The 22,968-nt window shown below is 55.3% G+C and overlaps 2 protein-coding genes across 4 annotated transcripts in view; one reads left to right on the forward strand and one right to left on the reverse strand.

The window, feature by feature from the left end:
• On the forward strand, positions 1-21,077 carry SERHL2 (serine hydrolase like 2). 3 transcript variants are annotated; one of them, XM_019961924.2, is made up of 12 exons: positions 1-98; positions 892-1,041; positions 1,158-1,271; positions 1,611-1,652; positions 2,052-2,071; positions 2,493-2,567; positions 4,170-4,279; positions 4,685-4,764; positions 11,348-11,382; positions 18,067-18,149; positions 19,710-19,806; positions 20,642-21,077. In XM_019961924.2, the coding sequence occupies exons 1-12, from the start codon at positions 95-97 to the stop codon at positions 20,759-20,761; spliced, it is 930 nt and encodes a 309-aa protein (XP_019817483.2). In that variant the 5' UTR covers positions 1-94; the 3' UTR covers positions 20,762-21,077. The 3 variants fall into 3 exon arrangements, with proteins under 3 accessions (XP_019817483.2, XP_019817484.2, XP_070646629.1); XM_019961925.2 differs by lacking the exon at positions 2,493-2,567; XM_070790528.1 differs by lacking the exon at positions 1,158-1,271.
• Positions 20,003-22,968, reverse strand: part of RRP7A (ribosomal RNA processing 7 homolog A) — an 8,029-nt gene continuing 5,063 nt past the window's right edge. Inside the window, exons 5-7 of the mRNA XM_070790530.1 lie at positions 22,691-22,788; positions 22,226-22,424; positions 20,003-21,543 (exon numbers count right to left, since the gene is read on the reverse strand). Coding sequence (XP_070646631.1) covers positions 21,458-21,543; positions 22,226-22,424; positions 22,691-22,788 — 383 coding nt within the window. The 3' untranslated portion in view covers positions 20,003-21,457. The remainder of the gene's footprint in view (positions 21,544-22,225; positions 22,425-22,690; positions 22,789-22,968) is intronic.

Raw genomic sequence — 22,968 nt, forward strand, 5'->3', positions numbered from 1 at the left:
CTCCCTAGGAGCCAGAGCCAGAACGCAGGTGTCTGTCGCACGCGGGGAGACTTAGCTGGAGTGACGGCCTCCGTGCGACCTAGGGACGCGAACGATGGGTGAGGCTCCGCAGTCCCGGGCTCCCTAGACCGGAGTGGGATGGGCGAGGCCACCCACCTGCTTGGGACCGCGGAAGCGGGGTGGGCATGCCGCCCTCCCGGCGGTAGCACGTCCTTGTCTGCAGCCTGCAGAGCAGGCCCAGTCCCACCCGCGCGAGGGTGGGGCCCCGAGAATGGGTCGCACGTGGTCTCTCAGGATTCCGGGAGCCCCAAGTTAGAGAAGCAAATTCGCGGGGGCTCTGGGGGCACGCGTGTCTCAGGCCTGGCCAGGAGCGCCTGCGGGTGCAAAGGTCAGCCCTATAGGAGGCAGCCGGACCTGAGCGGGCCGGTGCCCCGGGGGTCAGGGCAAGGGGCCTGGGGTCGCGCCGCCCGCGCTGAATCCAAGCTCCACCTGATTGCCCCTGTGTGACCTAGGGCATGGACTGCACTTCCTGTGCCTCAGCTTCTGGGTTTGGGAAGGGAGGGCGAGAGTGTTCCAACTTACTGTGAAGATGTGGGGAGATGGGCCACCCCATCGCGCCCTCCGCGAAGGCTTAGAAAACCTTGGCCATTGCTTATTACTCTGTTTACTCCAGTTTTACAGTAAAGAAAACTGGGTCAAGAGGTTTTAGTAACTTACTCCAGGTCGCACAGCCATAAGTTACAGAGCCCAGGCCTAGCTAACCCCCACCCCCAACTTATTCTACAAAATTCTACTGTGAAGCCCTCCCAAGGTTTTTCCTCACCCAGTGGACCCAGCTTACCTCTCCGTCCTCCAGGTAGCCACACACTCACATCAGGCTCTTTATTTCAGGTCTCATCTCAGAGCTGAAGCTCGCTGTTCCCTGGGGCCACATTGCAGCCAAAGCCTGGGGCTCCCATCAAGCCACCCCTGTTCTCTGCCTTCACGGGTGGCTGGACAATGCCAACTCCTTTGACAGACTCATCCCTCTTCTCCCAAAAGGTGGGCCTGGGGGCTGAAGGGAAGCCATGGGGTAAGGCAGCGGGTCTGTAGGAGAATCAGGAGTGGGGGAGATGGCTGACCTGGATGCCCCCTCCCACCCTCTCCCTCTGTCTCAGACTTTAATTATGTTGCCATGGACTTCGGGGGTCATGGGCTCTCATCCCACTACAGCCCAGGTTTCCCGTATCACTATCAAAACTTTGTGAGTGAGGTCCGGAGAGTCGCGGCAGGTGAGCAAGAGACAGAGCCTGTGTGTTTGTCTGTGGGGGTCGGGGGTGGGGTGGTATAGGGAATTGGGGAGGTGCTCTGTGAATGGGGTGTGATGGCCAGGAAGCAACGCTGGCCTGAGAGTGCCTTGGGGTCTGGCCCTAATTCTGCCAGCAACTCATGGGTGACTTTGGGCAAGCTGGAGAAAGCTCGCTTCTTCCCATGAGTTCCAACCCCTCAGTGCCCCTGGGGGCCCTTTCAGGGTGTTTCCTGAGTGGAGCATCCCAGGGCACAGGGACTGCGGGGCCGAGGGCAGGTGGGGGAGGCTGGGCCCACCCCGACCTGGCTCCATGTCTTTTCAGCCCTGAAATGGAACCGGTTTTCCCTCCTGGGCCACAGTTTTGGTGAGTGCGCTGGTCTCAAGCTGTGGGGCTGAGAGGGAGAGGACTAGTACACAGGTTCCCTGCACCCCTGGGAACTGCAAGAAGATATAAAGGAGTTCGTTAGACACTGACCCGTGGGCACCATGCCCAGTGGCCTCAGGCAACCCCCTAAGGGACAGGTGGCCCCATGGATGGCCGTTGTCTCCTGATTTGAGAAGGGAAACAGAGTCAGGTCCGATGTAGGGGCCGCGTGGCCCCAGAGAGGGAGCCTCAAGTTTGATGGTGAATGCAGAGCCCCACCTGCTGGTGGGAGACAGGAGCTGGGGGGCCTGGCTGGTGGTAGGTCCACCTCTGGGAAGGAGTCTTGGTAGGACTTGGAGAGCTGGGGGATATCCGCCAAATACTCTTTTGTCCCCCCAGGTGGTGCTGTGGGTGGAATGGTGAGTAGATGGCTTTGCAGTGACCACCTCTGGCCCCTCCTCCCGGTGGGATGAGGAGAGTAGGAGCAGGAAGGGGTAAAGAGTAGGAGCAGGCAGTGCATTAGTGGCTTGTGCCAGCTTCCTTTGGAAGGACCCATGATGATCACTATTGTGAGGACATTCCTGATGGAGTTAAGTGTTTCCACTGCCCATCCCCTCTGTCACAGAGAACCCTGGAGAATCCAGCCATCACCGGGGTCAATGCTGGGTGTGGACTGTGGGGAGGAGGGGAGAGAAAGGTGCCCTGAAAGGATAAGAGATTCCTGGTGGCCTAGTGGTCAGTACCCTGTCCCCACCCGAACGCCAGTGTCCCCAGGGGACAGTCTGAGTCCTTCTCCTTCCTCTCCTCTTCATGCTTCCTTTCTTCGGTGTCGCATCATAGTTTTCCTGTATCTTCCCCGAGATGGTGGATAAACTCATCTTGCTGGAGTCCTTACCATTTGTCCTGGACACAAACGTAAGGACGGGGCTTGTGCACATGGTGTCACTGGGGTACCCGGGTCCCAGATAGTGTCCTCAGCCCTGCCCGCCTTAGCAGATACCAGGGAAGCAGGAGGAGGTGGCAGACGCTGGACAAGAGGGCTCAGGGTTCCCCACCCCCACCGCCCCTGAGGGCAGGGTTGTGCTACGTATTCCCTCGGACTGGGCAGGGAACAGGGTCACGGGCCTGTGTCATCCTTGGAGGCCCTGCTTGTGGCCTGGAGTCTGCAGAAGGCCAGGCAGGGATGGGAGAGGGGAGGAGCAGTGGGCTGAGGAGGCCCTAGGGGTGCACAGTTGGGCAGGCCCACCTGCACCCAAGTGCCCTCACAGTGTACACGCACCACACAACTGCACACAGGAGGCCTGAGTAGGGACTGGTGGGCAAAGCGTTGACCCCTCTCACCAGCACCACCAGTGACGACCACCAGGGCTGTCTCTATATCTGAGTCCTGGCTCTGCCATTTTCCCTGCTGTGTGACTCCGGGCAGGTCAGTTTGCCTCTCTGGGCCTCAGTTTCCTCACCTGTACAATGAGGAGGTTGGACTAGGGCAGGGGTCTGAAGCCTCTGGGACCTAATGCCAGATGATCTGAGGTGGAGCTGCTGTAATAATAATAGACATAAAGTACACAGTAAGTGTAAAGCGTTTGACTCATTCTGACACCGTCTCCCTCCCCCACCCTGGTCCAAGGAAAAATTGTCTTCCACGAAACTGGTCCCTGGTACCAGGAAGATTGGGGTCCCCTGGACTAGATGATGTGGACGCACCCTCCAGCTCTGACGGGAGTCTTCCTGTTCCCAGGGCTTAGCCTCACACAGCTCCTTTATCAGTTTCAGTTTTCTTGTCCATAAGATGTCCACAGATTCTGTAAGGGCAGGAACCACAGCTGTCTCTTTACCACCACACACCCAGTACTGGCACACAGTAAGCACTCAATAAGTGCATTGCGTGAGTGGAGAGCTCGTGGGTTACAGTAGGATCTCCGAGACTGTGGTAACCACCACTCTGGAGTCCTTGTTGGTTTCACCCACTGAGCTGACAAACACCCTGCCCCAGGGGGCTTCCTTGGGAGTTTCTGGTGACTCTTTGCTCCTGCCGGGGTGGATGGAGGTGTCACTTCCCATTGCTGCTCCAGGCAGTAGGCCTTGGACGAGGCCAGGCCGTGCTGAGAGTGAGCTGGGCTGGAAATGGGTGCACTGGAGTTAGGTTGTACCCCCTCCGCAAGTTCCTCTCCACCATGTAGTGTGAGAGTGTCAATTAGAACAGATGAACTTGCCGTTCAGTTGGACCCTAATAGTGCACCTTTGCAAAGCACTTGGCAGTTAACAGAGCTCTCCCTTCCCCTCCGTCTTCAGCCTGACCCCTCCAGCTTTCCCGGGCTGCAGGCTGGGCTGGGTGGCTGTGACCGAGGTGGACAACTTGCTTCAGGTCACAGGGCTAACTGGCAGGGGCTGATCCTGCGCCCTGCCTCTCTCGGGTTCAGAGTATTCTCGGGCTAAGAGGGTGTGCCGCTGAGTGGAGGGTGCGGCTGGGCGAGGAACTGGGTCCCCGCCCGCCCAGCAGAACCCATGGGCCTTTAGGAGATGGACAACTTGCTGACCTACAAGCGGAGGGCCATAGAGCACGTGCTGCAGGTGGAGGCCTCCAGGAAGCCCGAGCAGGTGGTCAGCCCGGAAGAGATGCTGCAGAGGTGAGTGGCAGGTGGGACCGGTGGGAGTCAGAGATCTGGGGAAGTTATGGACCACCGAGGGGGGAAGTCTCTGGGGCCTGGAGGAAGCTCCATCTCCTAGTCCCAAATCTGCAGCACACCTGTTTCTCTGTGTGCTCACTGGCGCTCCTTAGCCACCCTGGCTGGGACTTTGTCTGCCCTCATTCACCCCACCCTGTAGCTGTGCCCTTTGCCCCACCCCTCCACAAGCTCTCTGCCACGCCCAGTACCCCCCCACACACAGACACACGCACACTCACAGCACTGAGGCAAACATCCCCACTGGTGCAGGCGCGTGTCCTTGGCGGGTGGCCTTCCCGCACCTTCCTCTCCTTCCACCTGGGCCCCCGCCCCCGCCCCAGGCACCCAGTGTCCCCTCTTCCCCAGGTTACTGAAAAAGAACAGCCACGCAGGTGAGGAGTGCGGGAAGCATCTCCTGCAGAGAGGAACCACACAGGTGGCCACGGGTAAGGGGCTCGCTGTCCAAGGCCTTTGCTTATGGGCACTGTCCTTTCTGAGGAATGGCAGTGGCTAAACTTTACTGCTGCTTGCTCTGGACCAGGCGTGATCCTAAGCACTTTGCAAAAGTACCTCCTTTAATGCTCCTACTGACTTATGCGTGCTAAGTTGCTTCAGTCGTGTCTGACTCTGCGACCCCGTGGACTGTAGCCCGCCAGGCTCCTCTGTCTCCAGGCAAGAATACTGGAGTGGGTTGCCATGCCCACTGCCCTATGCTCGTCCCATTTAAAGCAGGAGAAATGGAGGCTCAGATGGGCCAAGCAGCTTATGCTAGGTCAGACGGCTGCTGCACATTCCAGAAAGTCACATCCTATGGGAAACTTGGTCAGGGGTTTGGGGGCTCATTGTCGAGGCACAACGCTGCCCTGGTCTGCCAACCCTGTGTGCTGGGCGCCCAGTGTCCGAGGCAAGGCTTAGAGGACCCCCACGGGGCAGGGGACTTTGAAGATGTTTTTCAGAATGGAGAAGTTGAGTTGGTGGCACCTTGGTTTCAGGGCAGCATCAGGCCTGTGTTTTCTGCATGTTATTTCCCAATATATTCAATCAGGAAACCTTCACCCAGAGTCTGCTCTGTGCCCAGCCCCGAGGGTGGCGAGCCAGAGACGACACCTGGCTGGAACAACCCCAGGGGGCCCCATCCACAAGTGCCCTCGCTGGCAATGACTCCCTGAGGAGCTCAGAGAGCGTGGGCAAGCTCTTCCTGCTGTCAGACTCCTAGACCTTCCCAGGTGACTTCAGTTTATGAAGAACTAAATGAGGCTAGAGTCCAAAGTCCAAGTGTCCTCGGGTGGGGCGGGGCCGGGGTGGGGTGCCTCAAGGAGTTGTGGAATTACCCCAGCTGCTGGAGGTGGGGCCTTGGGAAGTGATAGGGACCTTGAATGGAGACAGCAGGGCAGCCCCCAGTGGTCATCATGTGGGGACTTGGGTGGCCAGAATTTCTAGCTGCTCAAGAGAAGCCAAAGGTCTGCTGCGCTGTAATTTTTTTTTTCTTTTTGGCCACTTGGTGAGGTATGTGGGGTCTTAGCTCGCCAACCAGGAATAGAACCTGGGCCCCCTGCAGTGGAAGTGCGGTGCCTTAACCACCAGACCACCAGGGAAGTGCCTGCTGTGCTGTAGTTTTTCTCAGAAGTTGCCAACCCACCATTAGGTCAAGGGGAATATCCCTGAGTGGTTTGGCAACCTGTTCTTGTCTTAGTCGCCATATCTGCCCCTCCCTGCAAATCCATAATGGAGAAGGGAGGTGGAGTGCAGAGGCCTATGGGCTCCGGCTCCCCTGATGGCAGACTGGAGGGGCCCCGAGGCAGAAGTGGGCTAATCTGGAATAAGACAGGGTGCCTGGCGGGTGCCTGACAGAGGCTGGGGAAGCCGATTAGGGCAGCCCGGGGTCATGTGAGACGGTGAGCGGACGCTGAGCCAGGTGTCACGGGGTGAGAGCAGAGGAGAGAGGCGTCCTGGGCAGTGAGCAGGCGGCTGGATGGCTGTGTCGGGACAAGCCCCTCTGTGCTACTGGGGCCCTTTGAGGCCCGGGGTTAACCCCAAAGCAGACCAAGCAGCCTCCCAGACCCAATCAGACAGGGTGACCCCGGGGAACTGATGTTCCAGGCTCCTCCTGAGTCCCGACCCCCTGACAGCCCCCCACTGCATTCTGGAGCAGGCCACACCCCCATCATCCAACCCAACCCCCCAGGATGTGTGTTTCTTTCCTAGGGCTGCCAATACAAAGCCACACACACGGGGCAGCCTACACAGCAGACATTTATTCTCACAGTGTGAGGCCAGAAGTCAAGATCAGAGTGTTGGCAGGGCTGTGACAGGCCGTCCGAGCCTCTCTTCTGGCTTCTGGTGGCCTCAGGCATTCCTTGGCCCATGTGTGGCGCCGTCTTTCTCCCCAAGTCTTCCCAGAGTCTGAGATGAGAGCGCTCTAGAAAAAAATAAAAAAACATCGAGTAAGGGAGGCCAGAGTTGGGGCCGAGCTTGTCCTTTGCTCTCTTCAATAGAAGGGCCTGGGTTTACCTCGTGGAGAAGGTGACCTCTGAACCCTTCAGGGATGCAGGGAAACCTCCAGGAAAGGCTTGAGGCAGGAGCTTGATTGGGCTTCTGGGAAAAGCAGGAGGCAGCAAGCAGGGCGAGGAGGGAGGTCAGCTCCGATTTTATCTGCCTCTTATCCGTGTTCCTGTCACAGCCCTGGCCCAGGCTGTCTAGAAACAAGCTCAGTTGTTGGCGTGAGGTGGGGAGAGTCCTGATCCGGGTGGTTTTCGTGACCACGGACAGTCCCATGTCAGCACCCGGCCGCTGCAGCTCTGACTCGGTCACGAGCTGGGCTGCCCTGGGGCTGCAAGCCTGATTTGTTTTGACTTGTGCACTTGAAACACAAAAATTGACCTGAGGGGAATTTTGAATAGATGGCTTGTATTTAGAATAGAAAGACTGTGTGAAAATGGAGAGTTCCACTTTCTTTTTGTTCGTTTGTTTGGCTGTGCCAGTCTCGGTTGTGGCCTGTGAACTCTTAGCTGTGGAGTGTGGGATGTAGTTTCCCAACCGAGGATCAAACCTGGGCCCCCCGGGGTTGGAAGCACAGAGTGTTAGCCGCTGGACCATCAGGGAGGTTTTCTTTTGAAAAACGCAAAGAGCTGGCGACACCTTCCCCACAGGCAACAGCAGGTGGACGGAGACCCCTCCATGTGCCGGTGGGTGCAGCGCCCGCTCTGCCCAGCTCCTGTGGGTGTTTGAGTCCATGAGCTTGGCAGGTCCCAGCAGAGAAAGGGAGTGGTGTGCCACCTTCCCAACACCTCCCGCAAGCTCTCCAAATGCAGAGATTTCTATGGGCTTTACCCAATAGGCACGCTGCTGCTGCTGCTAAGTTGCTTCAGTCGTGTCCGACTCTGTGCGACCCCATAGATGGCAGCCCACCAGGCTCCCCTGTCCCTGGGATTCTCCCAGCAAGAACACTGGAGTAGGTTGCCATTTCCTTCTCCAATGCATGCAGGCATGTTAAGTCGCTTCAGTTGTGTCCAACTCTGTGTGACCCCAGGGACAGCAGCCCACCAGGCTCTTCTGTCCGTGGAATTCTCTAGACAAGAATACTGGAGTGGGTTGCCGTTTCCTTCTCCCAATTCAGCCTCTAGTCCCTCTCTTTTCCCCAAAGGACCAGGGTGGAGCTGAAAGTTCCAAGCTCCTAATCATGGCTCGATCTTCCTGGTGACCAGCCTCCATCCTAAAGCCATCCAAGAACCACCCAGGATCACCCCATTTGAACAAAAGACATTCCTACTGCCCAGGAAATCCCAAGGAATTTAGGAGTTCTGTGTCAGAGACCAACTGTTAGGACAAAAGATGCCCCTAGCATTTCCACCGCTTTAGGAAGGGACAGTTTTTAGGAGCTCTGGCCAGGAGCCAAAGAGCAGGACTCAAAAATATGTTGTATTATATCACCATGGCACAGTCTCGAACTATCGGCTGTTGCAAGAAAGGGGGGAGTCTAGGGTTCTCATAACATCCCCTGCCTTCAAAACTATTTTCTTATAAAATGTACATTTCATGCAACTTTCCGGGGATTTCTAAACCCTTGGAGGAGGCGTCCCTCACAAGTCAGGGGCTGGGCCAGCCTGAGGGGTCCCAGCCGCCAGGCCGACCTCAACCTCAACCCTCCCTGGTTCCTTCCCAGTAAAACAGATGCTGGCGTCTGCCTTTGTGTGGTTGTTGAGGGAATTAAATGAGGTGAATTGGCCCAAAGCCCTGCTCATGGCTGCTGGCACGTGGTGACTGTGGGATTGGAATCTAACTGAGAAAACACCACACACCAGTCTCTTTCATGACCAGGAGCACCAGGGCCACTTGCTTTTGGACCTGGTGCTTGGACTTCTTATTTAAGTGACATCTGCTGTGGCCCACCAGTCTGAGAAACACCGTTCCTGCCCTCACAAAGGTCACTGTCACAGGAGAGGCAAGCAGAAAAGCAGACAGGTGCGGGAGTGTCCAGGCGGGGTGGGTGTCAGCTGGAGGCGAGGCTTGGAAGAGACGGAGGACGGCCTCAGGGCGGGGCAGGGCCTCAGGGCAGAGAAAACAGCACTGTGGGGTCCTCAGTACCTTGGGGGTCACCCCACCCCCAAGATAAACCCCCCCTTTTAAGTCTTTTCACATCCTCTGAGCAGCAGAAGCTCAGGCTTGGAGGAGGGAGGAGAGCAGTGAGCCTGGAGGCCAGGAGACCCAGGGGTCAGCTCTAGTCCTGCACACACAGCGGAGCCAGTCATCTGTGCAGGGAGGTCGTGGCCGGAGACGAAGGCGGCCCAGAGGCCTTGGCCGTGGTTGCATCAGACAGCAGTGATCTAGTAGCGCAGTGACCAGAGAGTCTTCCAATTACATGCTCCTTCTAAGTATTTTGAGTCACGAATGCCTAAGAACCCCTACCAACAATTAGCTATGGGACTGCCTTGGTGGGCCAGTGGTTAAGAATCCGCCTGCCCATCAGGAGACATGGGTTCCATCCCTGATCCTGGTAGACTCCACTTGGCGAGGGGCAGCTGAGCCCGTGTGCCCGTGCTCCCCATCAAGAGAAGCCACGGCAGTGAGAAGCCCACACCACAGCGGGAGCAGCCCCCGCAACCAGAGAAAGTCAAGTGCAGCAACGAAGACCCAGCGCAGGCAAAAAGACTTTTAAAAAATCAGCTGTGGACAAAAAAGAGACCAAATCTCCATGTCCTCGTGGAAGCTGTGACCTAGTAGAGGAAAGAAGCACAGAGGGTAGATGACAGAAGGCATTAGAAATTTCTGGGGAGAATGGAGAGAAAGAAGTCATCTGTGCAGGGAGGTCGGGTGTGGAGGAAGGTCCCGGAGGCCTGGCTGGGAGCGTGGTGTTTGTGCAAAGGCGCGTGCGAAGGAGGGAACAGGCTTGCTTCTCTCAGGCAGCACGTCTGTGGGGTGACCCATGTCACGCATTCTCTCCCCTACTCAGGTCCTACACTACTCAGATCAGGCTGCCTCCAGGCTCTGAGATTCTGTACCCTCCCTGACACCCTGCAGCTCTTTCTTTTTTTTTTTTAAGTATGAATGCAGGGAAAACTGTTGGTTTTATTGGTATTAGAGGGTAGTTTTAATATAAGCTTGTTAGATATTCAGTCACTTATCTTGCCGAACAACATGCCAAGATGAACCTTGAAGCATTTATACAAATGAAAATGTTTTCATTTTTAGAGTCCTCAATTAACTCTAAAGACTCAGTATACAAATGCAAAAACTTGAACTTATCAATGAGCCATCAAAATGTTGCCCTACTAATAACTGAGCAGTAAAAAAAAAAAAAAAAAAAAAAATTCTGATTTTAAAATTAAATAGTTCCAGGTGAAACCATGTAATTTCCCACATCTATTATCTTTGTATTCTGCACAGAGTTCCAAGGCAAAGATTGCTTCTAGCTTTATGCCCTACCAGAGAGGATGACCCGTGTGGCCGGATCATCACGGCCTCTTAGCCTTCTTTCCTGAGAGATCCTTCACTTCTTTAGGAGGGGGCATAGGAATTGGTTTCCATGGAATTGGGTTATAAAAGGCTGGTTCTGGATAAGAATCCCCACTGTAAAAAATGGGTTCTTTTTCTGAACGCATCCCTCGTGCTTTTCTTCAGCAATTGTCTTTCTCTTTTCGGGTTCTTCCACTTCTTTCTTTCCAGCTGTTGATTTAATTCCTACTGGTCTTGGAGAGTCTCCTAGGCCAGGGACATGGGCACTGGTGACGGAATAGCTGGCAGTGTTCGGCTACATGAGCTGATGGCGGCTGCCATCCTGACTCCTGCAGCCCTTTCTTGAGGGGACACTGCCCAGGAGGGAATTGCTGGGTCATATGTCGCTGTGCTGTGCTGTGCTTAGTTGCTCAGTCGTGTCAGACTCTGCGACCCCGTGGACTGTAGCCCATCAGGCTCCTCCATCCATGGGATTCTCCAGGCAAGAATAATGGAGTGGGTTGCCATTTCCTTCTCTGGGGACTCTTCCCCACCCAGGGATCGAACCCGGGCCTTCCGCACTGCAGACAGATTCTTTGCCGTCTGAGCCACACGGGATAGGTGGCCCCCGTAGGGACCGTGGCAGAGAACCTAGGTGGAGCTGGGACCACCCAGGCCTCCCCGGACACACAACCTTTCTTTTTTGGCTCAATTTCTCTCCAACAAGTGATGATGTTCTTCTTAGCTTTTTGGTACTTCCTGGAACATAAAGATCCCAGTGAACATTTCAGGGCTCCCAGAGATGAGATTGTGATGCCAGGTGGGTAGTTGTTCCCACCACCACCATCACTCTGTGCTCCCTCCAGGATGGCCCGGAGGCACCTGCCTGGGCCACTCCAGTCCATGGCAGGGTAGCTATGGGCAAGCTCTGCTCTGAGGAAGCCCGAGAGGATGCTCAGGGTGGTCCCTGCGGGCCCAGACTGAAGCGATGAGCCCTGGCTGCAAGGACCCAGGGTCCCTGGAGAACCGAGCTGTGTCTCCACCCCCCTCCACTTGCAACTGGCGGTGCTGAGTCCACGTCTCTCTGCTTCCTTCCAGGTGTGTGGCTGAACAGAGATCGGAGGATCACTTGGGTGAGTGCTGCTGTCTTCTCGACCTTTCACAGTGCCTGTCAACCTCTTTCCTTTTTTATGGTAATAAGAGATATATATGTATAGCATGATAAATAACCATTTTCAAACCATTTGTGGCATTAAATGCATTCACGATGTTGTGCAGTTGTTACCACCCCAAAATTGTTCATCATCCCCAATGAAACCTCCGCACCCGCTAAACACCACCTCCCCCGTCCTCCTCTTTCAGCCCCTGGAAACTGCCAGACTGTTTTCTGTCTCCCAGTTGACTCCTCCAGGCGCCTCATATAAGTGGGATCACACAATGTGTGACTTTTTGTGTCCGGCTTCTTTCACGTAGATAAATGTTTTCAAGGTTCCCTCGTGTTATAGCATGTGTTGGAATTCCATTCCTTTTGTGTCTGAGTAACATGGACATGGGCCTCCCTGGTGGCTCAGCAGTAAAGAATCCCCTGCCAATGTGGGAGACACGGATTCGATCCCTGGGTCGGGAAGATCCCCTGGAGAAGGGAATGGCATTTTTGCCCGGGAAATCCTGTGGGCAGAGGAGTTTGGTGGGCTACAGTCCATGGGATTGAAAAAAGTCACCACCACTCAGCAGCTAAACAACAACAAATATGGATATACCAGTCATCCGTGAAGGCGAGGCCTGCTGTCAGCCACATCGTGGGCAGATGTGCAGTTCCATCTCTTTTCTTATGAGTGTCTGTGTAGAAAGACACTCTATACAGACAAATACAGACATTCTACAAAGACAGACTTTTGTTCTAGGGCTTTTTTTCCCCATTGTTTAGGTGTTTACATGTTTAGTCACAAAGTTGTGTCTGCTGCTTTGGGACCCCATGGACTGTAGCCCACCTCTGTGCATGGGATATTGCCAAATGGTTACAAATGCTTAGATGGATTTGGAATGACTGGAAGGGCAATAGGAGTTCTAGGGCAAGCCAGCCGACAGCTGGGGGAGGGTGTGGTCAGAAGTCCCTTAGAGAAGGTGGGCCATGCCCGGCCCCAGGAGCGGGGTGGAGAAGAGAAGAATGCTCAGGTAATTGTGACCACACAGGTGAGGCCTTGGAGTCAGTTCTGGGCATCTGAGGGGCGTTCCTGCTGGAGGGTTTGAAGACTGAAAGAGACGAGAGAGGGACTGGTTAACAAAAGGCCTTAGAGGACTTCCCTGGCAGTGCAGTGGTTATGAATCTGCACTTGAGGGCTCAGGTTTGATGCCTCGCTGGGGAAGTTTTGCATGCTGCAGGGTGTGGCCAAAAAACAAGCCAACTAAAGGCCTCAGAAACTCGCAGGCAGCCTGGAGGCAGCCTGGTGTGTGACAGGAGTACTCTAGAAACTCAGTCGTCTCTGCCACAGAGAGGCTCTGTGACCTTGGGCAAGGCACTTACCCTCCCTGAGCCTCAGCTGTCTTGTGTGCGGAAAGAAAATGCATTCGTTCATTTAGTCATTCATGCAGCCAGTTGGTGAGCCGCCAGGAGGTGCCAGCCCCTGTGCATGCCTTCCTGGGGTAGCTGTGAAGACTAGCTAAGGTCACGTGCTGAGTGACCAGGCACCGTGCCGTCGCTTCTGGCGCTCACAGATGAGGCTCTTTCTGCGACCGTGTAAGAGGGTTAAATGCTCTCCACTGTGAGACGCTAGCATTAGAGGAGGGACATTCTGGCCCCATGGAGCCTGCTGAGAGCTGTCACCCAGGCCCAGGCGTGGACACGAGGCCTGAACCAGGGCATCAGCCAAGGGGATGGGAATGTTCGAGTTTTGGTTTTGATCCAGCTGGAATTTGTTCTCAAGCAAAGAGGGGTTGTTTGTTTGTTCAGTTGCTCAGTTGAGTCCAACTCTTCGTGATCTCATGGACTGTAGCCTGCCGGGCTCCTCTGTCCATGGGATTTCCCAGGCAAGAATACTGGAGTGGGTTGCTCTTTCCTCCTCCAGAGGATCTTCCCAACCCAGGGATTGAACCCAGGTCTCCTGCATTGGCAGGTGGGCTCTTTACTGCTGAGACACTAGGGAAGCCCGTGGAGGGGTAGGGATCCATTTTCATTTCTTCCCCAGAGGAACACCAGTGGGTCCACCGCCAGTTATCCAGGGCCGTCCCCAGCACAGGGCTCACTCTCTGTGGCTTGTCTTCTGGGTGCCCATCCTTGGCGGGGGAGGTGGAGCTTACGGCTCGATCCTAATCAGCAGGATCCTGGAGGCCCTGATGGAGAAGTCTTCCTCCAGGGAGTCTCCTGGCTGGCCCCCCTGGGGCTGAGTCAGGCTGCTGTCCCAGCTGTCCGCTTCCCAGAGCAGTTTGGGTTTTTTTTTTTTTTTTTCAGTTTCTGCAGTAGTACTACTCTTGCCAGTTTATTATTTTTTAGACTATTTATTTACTTGTTTATTTATTTGGCTGCGTCAGTTCTTAGTTGCAGCACAAGGAGTCCTCACTGTGTCTTGTGGGCTCAGCCGTTGGGGTGCGTGGGCTGAGTTGCTCTGCTTAGAGTCTTAGTTCCCCCACCCAGGGTCGAACCTGCATCACCCGCATTGCGAGGCGGATTCATAACCGCTGGACCACAGGGAAGTCAGTTTGTTTTTGAGGGTGTTTGGAAATGCCCTTCCAGCCTCGGGGACTGTGCCCACAGCTGTTCTGCAGGGGGAGCCGTGTGGTCATCACAGGGCCCAAGGGAGAGGGCCACCCACAGATGGGAAGACTCCCCTTGGGGCAGAAACTAAATCACCAAAGAGACAAATTCTAGGATGGGCCTGTCCCTGCTTTTTATGTCCCATCAATCTCTTTGTCCGCATCAAGTCACACGTTCTGATTCCTGTTTCTTTCTAACATGTTTTGATACCAGAACTAGTCCACTCTCCTTGTTCTTTCACACATGTTCTTGCTTTTTCTTGCATATTCTCACTTTTGAATGAAGTTTAGAATCATTGACTTCTGTTAAAAATTATATTGGGATGAATTTGTAGAATACTTTGGGAATTTAATTATGAAAGTTATGAATGAGGCTCTCCCAGCTTATAATAAAGGCACCACCTCAGTTCACTGGGGGGCGGGCAGTGGGTTATCTAGATGGAAAAGTATGACCCCAGGTCCCTGCCTCACACAATATACAAAAAATTAATTCACCATGGATCGTAGATCAAATATGAAGGGTGAAACAGTAATGTTCTAGAAGAAAAATTAGGGAATGGTTTCATGACCTTGAGGTAGACAAATATGTTTTAAGTAGACTAATACACACACACACACCATGAATCAATGAAAATGTTGATAGATACAGCTTTATTAAAATTTAGAATTTTTATTCATCAAAATAGAATAGTAAAAAAAAAAAAAAAAGAGGGATTTCCCCGGTGGCTAAGACTTTGTTCTCTCAATGCAGGGGCCCTGGGTTCGATACCTGGTGAGGGAACCAGATCCCACATGCTGCAACTAAGACCCAGTGCAGTCAAATAAATAAATACGAATAAATATTTTTTTAAAAAACAGAATATTAATGAAAAAGGGGACTTCCCTTGTGGTCCAGTGGCTAAGACTCTGCGCCCCCAATGCAGAGGGCCCAGGTTCGATCCCTGGTCAGGGAACTAGAGCCCATGTGCCACAATTAAGACATGACAGAGCCAAATAAGTAAATAAATACACAGGTTTGCTGAGGGACTCATGTCTGGAATATGTAAGGAACTTCTCCAAATCGATAAGATTAGAGGCTGACAACCTCATTTTTAAAAACTGGCGAAAGATCTGAACAGGCCCTTTCTGAAAGAGGCCATCCAGATGGCCGGTGAGCACATGAACGGTGCTGGACGCCATCAGTTATTAGGGCAACGCAAATCAAAGCCCCAGCGAGAGACCTCCACACCCGCTCCAGAGCAGCTAAAACCGAAGTCGTGACAGTAAATACCAAGTCTCGGTGGGGATGTGGAGAATCCAGAACTGTCCCACACTGTGGGAGGAAGTGTAAGTTGATGCAGCCATTTTGGAAAACTGGCAGTAACTACCGAAGGAAAATATATGCAAATTCTCTGCCCAGCAATCTCAATCCTAGATATACAGCCGGCAGCACTGCGTGTGTGTGCTCCAGAAGACACGGCAGCTTGATTCATAATAGCCCCAAAGTGGAGATCACCCAAATGTCTATCAACAACAGAATGCATAAACTGCCACACATTCATACAGGAATGTGAAAAACACACATGCAGACCAAAAGAAGCCCGAACTCAAAAAGAACACTATGACTCCTCCTATATGAAGTTCGAACAGCGGCAAAATTGATCTAGGGAGCTAGAGGTCAGAGCAGGTGGTGTCCTTGGAGAAGACCCCCAGAGGGAGCCGGCTGGTTGCTGAGCAGTTCCAGCCTCCATCTGGGTCATGGTTACATCCTTACGTGACACATGTATCCGTGTGTCAGAGGCCGTGATGAGGTAACACTCAGATCTGTGCACTTCATTATAAGTTATACTTGAATTTATTGTTGTTGTTGAGTTGCTAAGTCGTCTGACTCTTTTGCAGCCCCATGGACTATAGCCCATCAGGCTCCTCCGTCCATGGGATTTTTCAGGCAAGAATACTGGAGTGGGCTGCAATTTCTTTCTCCGGGTGATCTTCCCATACCAGGGATCAAACCCATTGAATCTCCTGCATTGGCAGGTGGGTTCTTTACTGCAGAGCCACCTGGGAAACTCACACTTGACTTACAGAAGAAAAGGAGAGATCAGGGAATGAAAGCAGACTGGGAAAAGACGGTCAGAGAGGGATGGAGAGGAAAAGGAAAAAAGACGGAGGAGATAAGATGCGGCCAGCAGCTGTCCTCAAAGGCTTTTTGGAGCCTTCATATGGTTGCCTTTGAGGAAAGCGCTCCACAAACCCAGATCTGTGTTCTGTTTTCACATCTGGAGACGTGCATGGAGGTGATATCCGTCAGCCTCTGCCTCAGAGACCTGCCTGTAATTCTGTTGAGGGCCTGCCTGGGCCATCAAGCCACAGGGTCCCAGTCCTGCTGGGAGAAGCAAAATTAAAGCAAGGCTGAGAGACTGAGCACCAAAGAATTGATGCTTTTGAGTTGTGGTGTTGGAGAAGACTCTTGAGAGTCCCTTGGACTGCAAGGAGATCCAACCAGTCCATCCTAAAGGAGATCAGTCCTGAATATTCATTGGAAGGACTGATGCTGAAGCTGAAGCTCCAATATTTTGGCCACCTGATGCAAAGAACTGACTCACTGGAAAAGACCCTGATGCTGGAAAAGATTGAAGGCAGGAGGAGAAGGGGATGTCAGAGGATGAGATGCTTGGATGGCATCACTGACTCAATGGACATGAGTTTGAGTAAACTCCGGGAGTTGGTGATGGACAGAGAAGTCTGGCGTGCTGCAGTCCATGGGGTCATAAAGTGTCAGACATGACTGAGTGACTGAACCGACTGAAATAAAAGACTAGGGGTGGGGGGCAGTCCATGCTGAGCTGAGTCTGGCGCCATCTCCTGTCTCACCGGTTGTTGTTTAGTCGCTAAGTCGTGTCCAACTCTTTTGTGACCCCATGGACTATCTATAGCCCGCTAGGCTCCTCCGTCCATGGGATTTTCCAGGCATGGATACTGGAGTGGGTTGCCATTTCCTTCCCCAGGGGATCTTTCCAACCCAGGGATGGAACCCACCTCTCCTGCCTTGGCAGATGGATTCTTCACCGTTGAGCCACCTGGGAAGCCGGTCAGCTGCTGACTGAGACACAGTTGCTTTGCCTTTCGGATCCTCTGGGGAGGGGATAACATGTGGCATGTCTGGATCCTCAGTAAATCTTCACCCAGCAGGCCTTGTGGTTGACAGGGGGACCTCTGTTTCTCTGAGGAGAAGGAGATAGCTGGGAGGGGTCAGAGCAGAACAAAGATGAGTTTTCTTGGCTGTGTGTGCGTGCAGCTTCCTCTAGATGCTGTAGGGGAACTGGACATTAACAGTCAGTCCATGTGGGGGCGCTCTTGAATTAACCCACTCGGCACACACTCACTGAACCCCGTGCCTGTCACACATGTGCCGAGAGCTGTGGACACAGGAAATCCTGAGTGCCCTCCCTCAGAGGGCTCTCGGCCCAGAGCAGCGCAGTCCAATAGAAGTATGATGTGAGCTCATGTTAAAGTCTCACCGTCTTGTGGCCATACAAAAAGAGTGAAAAGAAACAGGTGAAGTCAACTTTCATAATACCTTCTAACTCAGTGTATCCAAGGTGTTGTCACTTCATCATGGAATCAACATAAAAAAATAGTCGAGATATTTGACATTATTTTTTCACACTAAGTCTTTAAAATCCAGTGAGACAGCATGTCTCAGGCTGGACAAGCCCCATGCCAAGCCCTCAGCAGCCACGTATGGTTCCCGTGTCACGCCTCCGTCCTAAAACCTTGGCCCGAAGCACCCGGGTCACTTCTCTGCATGTAGTTGCATGGCCTCACCTGGCAGAGGGGGGCCTGGACATGTCGTCTGCCTAGGCAGCCACGAGCCCAGGAGGAGGGAGAACGATTACGGGGACTAAAGTCTCCAGTCTGAGGGAGGTGAAGCCTCTCTTGAGGTGGTGATGTGGCTAGGCAGTGGGCTTGGTCCTGGTTGGGTGCCCGAGGTGGGTGTCTACTGCTCCCAAGAGAGCTGGGTTTCCACTCACAGCAGCGCCTGGGGCCTCGTGGCGAGAATTCACTGGGGTTTTTTGTCTCTGCAGGCAGAGCACTGCCTCGATTTCGTCAGCAGGGAGCTGTTTATGCACTACATCAAAAATCTGCAGGCCCGCGTCCTGCTCGTCAAGTAAGTTGGAACCAAGCTCCCCAGACAGACCCGAGTTTCAGGAATGCCCAGGTCTCCTGGTATGAGACCACTCTGCCATCTTTCCTGGGCAGTGCCCCGCCCCGCCCCCACCCCCGCCCCGTAGCTGGTGCGTGGAAGGCAGGCGAGGGGAGGGGCACGGGGGAGGGCACTGGGGGTGGGCAGGGACAGCACCACACCTTTCCACAGGTATCTGTGTCTGGGGGGCGGGGCACACTCAGGTGTGGCAGAGGGACCAGCAGTCAGTACCGCCTGGCCCCATCCTCCCAAACCCTCCAGCCACACCGGGCCCCGCGCACCCCCAGGCCGGCCCTGTGCCTCCATCTGCTGTCCCCTCTCCGCCATCCTCAGAGGCCATCCGCCACCTTCGGGACCCACAGCCCGTTGAACATCCTTCGCGGGGGCTCAGGTGCCACCCCTGCTCCACTGCATTCAGCCTGGACCTGGGACCTGGCAGGAACTGTGACTTCCGGGGACTCGTCTGCCGAGCACAGGGGTTCAGAAGGCAGGGACTCATGGGGGGCAAATCCCAACCCCAGGGAGGGACGCTGCGCACCCTCTGGGACATCTAGACTTTATGCTGAGGGCCTGGAGGAGCTAGAAACTAGAACCCTGCCAGGCTGCTGTGCGACTGTAGAACAGTGCAGCCACTTTGGGAAGGTCTGGCAGTTTTTCAAGCCTTGAAATCACCATGTGACCCAGCATCTGCCCACACCACAGCCAGTGCTGGTGGCTCACAGCGGTGTCCTTCAGAACAGAATGAACCGAGCGTGGGAGGCAACTCCGATGTCCCTCAGCTCACCGCCAAGCAAATAGGCTCCAACCACATGATGGACTGATGCCGCAACGAGATGGAATGACGCACTGACACTACAACAGGCAGGAACCTTGAAAACATTAGACTTGCTGAAAGAAGCCAGTCAGGAGAGCCTGCGTACTGTGTGATTCCATTCACTTGCAAGTCCACATCCATCATGTGCTCAGTCGCGTCCAACTCTGTGACCCCGTGGACTGTAGCCCTCCAGGCTCCTCTGTCCATGGGATCTCCCAGGCAAGAATACTGGAGTGGGCTGCCATTTCCTCCTCCAGGGGATCTTCCCCACCCAGGAACTGGACCTCCTGCATTGCAGGACCCCCTGTGGCTCAGTTGAGGTGATAAATAGGATCTAAAATCGACTGTAGGGATGGTTGCTCACCTCTGAATGTACCAAAATCCATGGAAGTGTACATTTTAAATGGGTGGAATTAATAAAGCTGTTAAAAAAAAGAGAAAGCATGCACTCAGAAGCCCGTTCAGATCCTGGCTCCACCATTCAGTGGCTAACCCTGGGAAGATCCTGAGATTAACCTTGTGCAGGTCCCGCTGAGCTGCGAGGGCCAGTGGGGACTAAATGACAGCCCTGAACTAAACCTGGGCTCGAAGGGCCCGGCGGCGGTGGGAAGGTTAGAGGAATGCTTGGGCTTGGGCCAATCTCAGAGCCCAGGGCAGAGACAGAGCATGCAGGGAGCGGTCCCAGGTGAACCTTCCTTCTCATCTTCCAGAGCAACCGAAGGATATTATGCCTTGAGAAGAGAGGACGATGCCGACAAGGAGACCGTAATGTTCGTGGTCAGCTCACTTAAGTCTGTCCTGAAAGAGGTGGGTGCCCAGGGCTCAGGGCAGCTGGGGTCGGCAGGGGCTGCCAGGCTGCCCTGGGCTCCACCTGTCCATCTCTTTTCTTGCACTGGGACCCCTGCTCTGGCCCCAGGTCTAACAGGTAACCCCAGGAGCAACCAGGCCTCATGTTGCTACTATGGTCCCTGGAATCACATATAAATCAGCACAGAAAGCAGGCTTTTCATTGGCAGAATCCCCTGGTTTTATTGTCCTCCTGTATTCCTGGGCCATGCCCAACTGAGTGGTTCTACAATTTCCTAGGGTCTCAAATGGGAACAGATGACCAGTCCCACCAGTGGGTGCCAGACTCCAAGCTGGAGGGCTGGGACGTGTGCTATGACTTTGATGTTTGCCTGGGCTCCTGGGAGCACCTGGCGTTTCAGGAGCATCATCCAGTAGACAGCTGACCCTAGGGCCTGAGCAGATGGCCGGGCGTCATCACAAAGGCGAAGCCCCTGTGTGGCTAGCCGGGCAATGTTCAATGTCTTTCTTCCTGCCCTGTGGGCCTTTCTTCTGGGCCAGTTGGAGAGGCTGCTTGTTCCTTCTTCAAGTGAATATTATCTGATGACCAGACCCAGGAGCAGCCCCTGGACTGTGGCCCCCTCCCTAGCCGAGCTCTACAACCTCAGCTCAGAATGGCCTAGAACCCAAGGGCTGGGCACTTCCCTCCCAGGAAGGCACTTCCCACTGGCTCCGAGCCAGGCCTGACTGTCCCCTCCCCTGACTGACTAGGGCCTGCAGAGCTGTGGACACGCGGAACTGCTGGGAGGCGGCCTTCCACTGGGTCACCTCATCCCATGTCCCCTTCCCTCCCCAGAGGTTCCAGTACTTTGAAGTCCCAGGTAATCACTACATCCACATGAACCAACCCCAGCAGGTGGCTCGTGTCATCAGCTCCTTTTTACAGAACAAGGAGGGGACCCCAGCCTCCCTGTAGCCCTGGGCCTGGAGCTACAGCCGCCTGCTTCAGCACCGGGCTCCCAGCTTCTGAGCCCAGGCCAGCGTGCTGGGGACAGGGCCCCTGGTCCCGAAGACCAGCACGGCCAGAAGCGAGTGCTATGGCAGAGCTGGGGGTGGGGCCGCGGAGGGGTCTAAGATTCTGACTTTAACATCTGTGACTTCCGGGGGGAGGGATGGTGTCTGTTTTGTGACTGCGCAGAGGGCATGTGTGAGGCCTGAGATAGGCCCAGCTGGCTTTTGTAGTGCTTTCTTGCCACCCAGCTGCATGAAAAATAAAACGTTCTTGTATTCTGCTTGTGAGGCCGTCTCACTGCCCACAGGGGCTTCTCCATCAGGAGGAAGGGGCGAACACAGGGGACAGTCAGCCCTGAGAGGAGAGTCTGGAGCCAGGCAGGGACAGGACCCAGGACAGGGAAGGAGCCAGCTCTGGGCCAGGGGCTTCCAGAGGCCAAGTCCTCGCTCCGGGCCCTAGGACAGCTGAAGCACACGGGAACCGACGGGTGACTCTGTCCTTCACCCACCCCGTGGGCTCAGGTCTCTGGGGTTTCACACAGCGGCCCCTCGGCCTGGGCACAGCCGTTGAGACAGGTGTTCCAGGACCCCGGGTCCTCACTGGCCACACTGCCTCCTGGTCACCACCCTGCTCCTCGGGCCCCGTGGGGACGGGAGAGGCTCAGTAGGGTCGGAACTTCCGCTGGGCCCGCATCAGCTCAATTCTCTGCTTGTCCTCCTCGAACTTCTTGCGCAGCTGCGCAATATCTGGGGCGAGAGGTCAGGAAGGGAAACAGGACCGGGGTGAGACGGCAGGCCGGGCGGGAGCTATGCCCCGCAGCCCACACTGGAGAGGACAGCAGCTCCTCCCCTCAGCCCCCACTCCCCTGGTGGGCGCTCAGCACAGCCTCCCCCATTGCCTCTGTGCTGGGCAACGGTGCAGATGCTGCCAGGAAATGGAACTGGGCCGCAACCCAGTCAGAGGATGCAGGCTGAAGTGGAGAAGATGGCATGCCTGAGGTTTCAGACAGAAACTTTACCAGCTCAATGGGGCTTCCCTGGTGGCCCAAGGATTAAGAATCTGCCTTGCAATGCTGGGGACTCAGATCCCACACGTAGCAGGGCCACTAAGCCCTCATGCCACAACTACCGGAGCCCAGGCACCTCAACTAGAGAGGCCCACCCACCACGGTTAAGAGCCTGCTCACTGCATTTAAGACCCAACAAAACCAAATAAAAAAGAACACCACCTCTGTTATCCCCTCCACCTCCAACACACACCCCGAGGTGAAGGAAGAAGGCTTTGGGGGTGCTGGGAGACCCCTAGGACCCCTCTCCCAGCCTAAAAGACCAGGAAGCTCCGCGCAGCCGGGGCTAGCAGAGCGGCCACAAGACCACGGCCCAGGCACGCAGGCAGTGGGGTGAAGGACAGGGCCCTGGGGCGCCTTACGCTCCATCTTGGTCTCGCGGTGCTGCCAGGCGTAGAAGTTGAGCAGCTCCTTGCGGGCGCGCTTCCGCCTCTCCCGCTCCAGCACCCGCAGGCTGGCCGCCTCCGTCCTCGGGAGCACCGGTCGGCGGCCCCGGCGGGTCACCTTCACCCAGCCCTCCTCGTCGGGGACGCCTTCCTCCTCCTTGGCCTTGGCCTCCTCCTGCAGGGAACAGGGCCCGTGACGGGCGGGCGCCTGGGACCCACCCTGTGGCCCCAGGAGCCCCTCGCCACCTCCTCTCCACTCTCCTGGCACCACGCTGCCACCTCGGCTGCTCCCTCCGCGCCCAGCACCGCGTGCCTCACGCTGCTCCCCTCCAGCCCTGACCGCCCGGCCAGCCAGAGACCATTTCTCACGAGAGGACCGTTTCCGGCTGGATGTTACCAGCAGGGAGGCCCAGCCAGCCGCCGCCCGTGCAGAAGCCCCACCTCCGCTATCTTCCGGTCGTATGTCTCCATGAAGGCGTCCACCTCGACCCTCAGGGCCTCGGGGTCCGGCACCGAGTCCGTGTAATCTCGGATCCACTCTGAGGGAGAAGGGGGCGAGGGAGACGGGGATTCCTAGGCCCGCCCCTTAGGGCCCCCCCAGGACCTGGCAGCGGGCCGGGATCTCCCCGCCCAGGCCGCCGGGATGCTGATGCGTGGGCCCGGGTTCGCGCCTGAGGATGAGTCCGGGGGCGGCGAGCGGGGGGCCCTCACCCCTGCCC

This window comes from Bos indicus, chromosome 5, assembly GCF_029378745.1.
Source record: "Bos indicus isolate NIAB-ARS_2022 breed Sahiwal x Tharparkar chromosome 5, NIAB-ARS_B.indTharparkar_mat_pri_1.0, whole genome shotgun sequence".
Lineage (NCBI taxonomy): Eukaryota > Metazoa > Chordata > Mammalia > Artiodactyla > Bovidae > Bos > Bos indicus.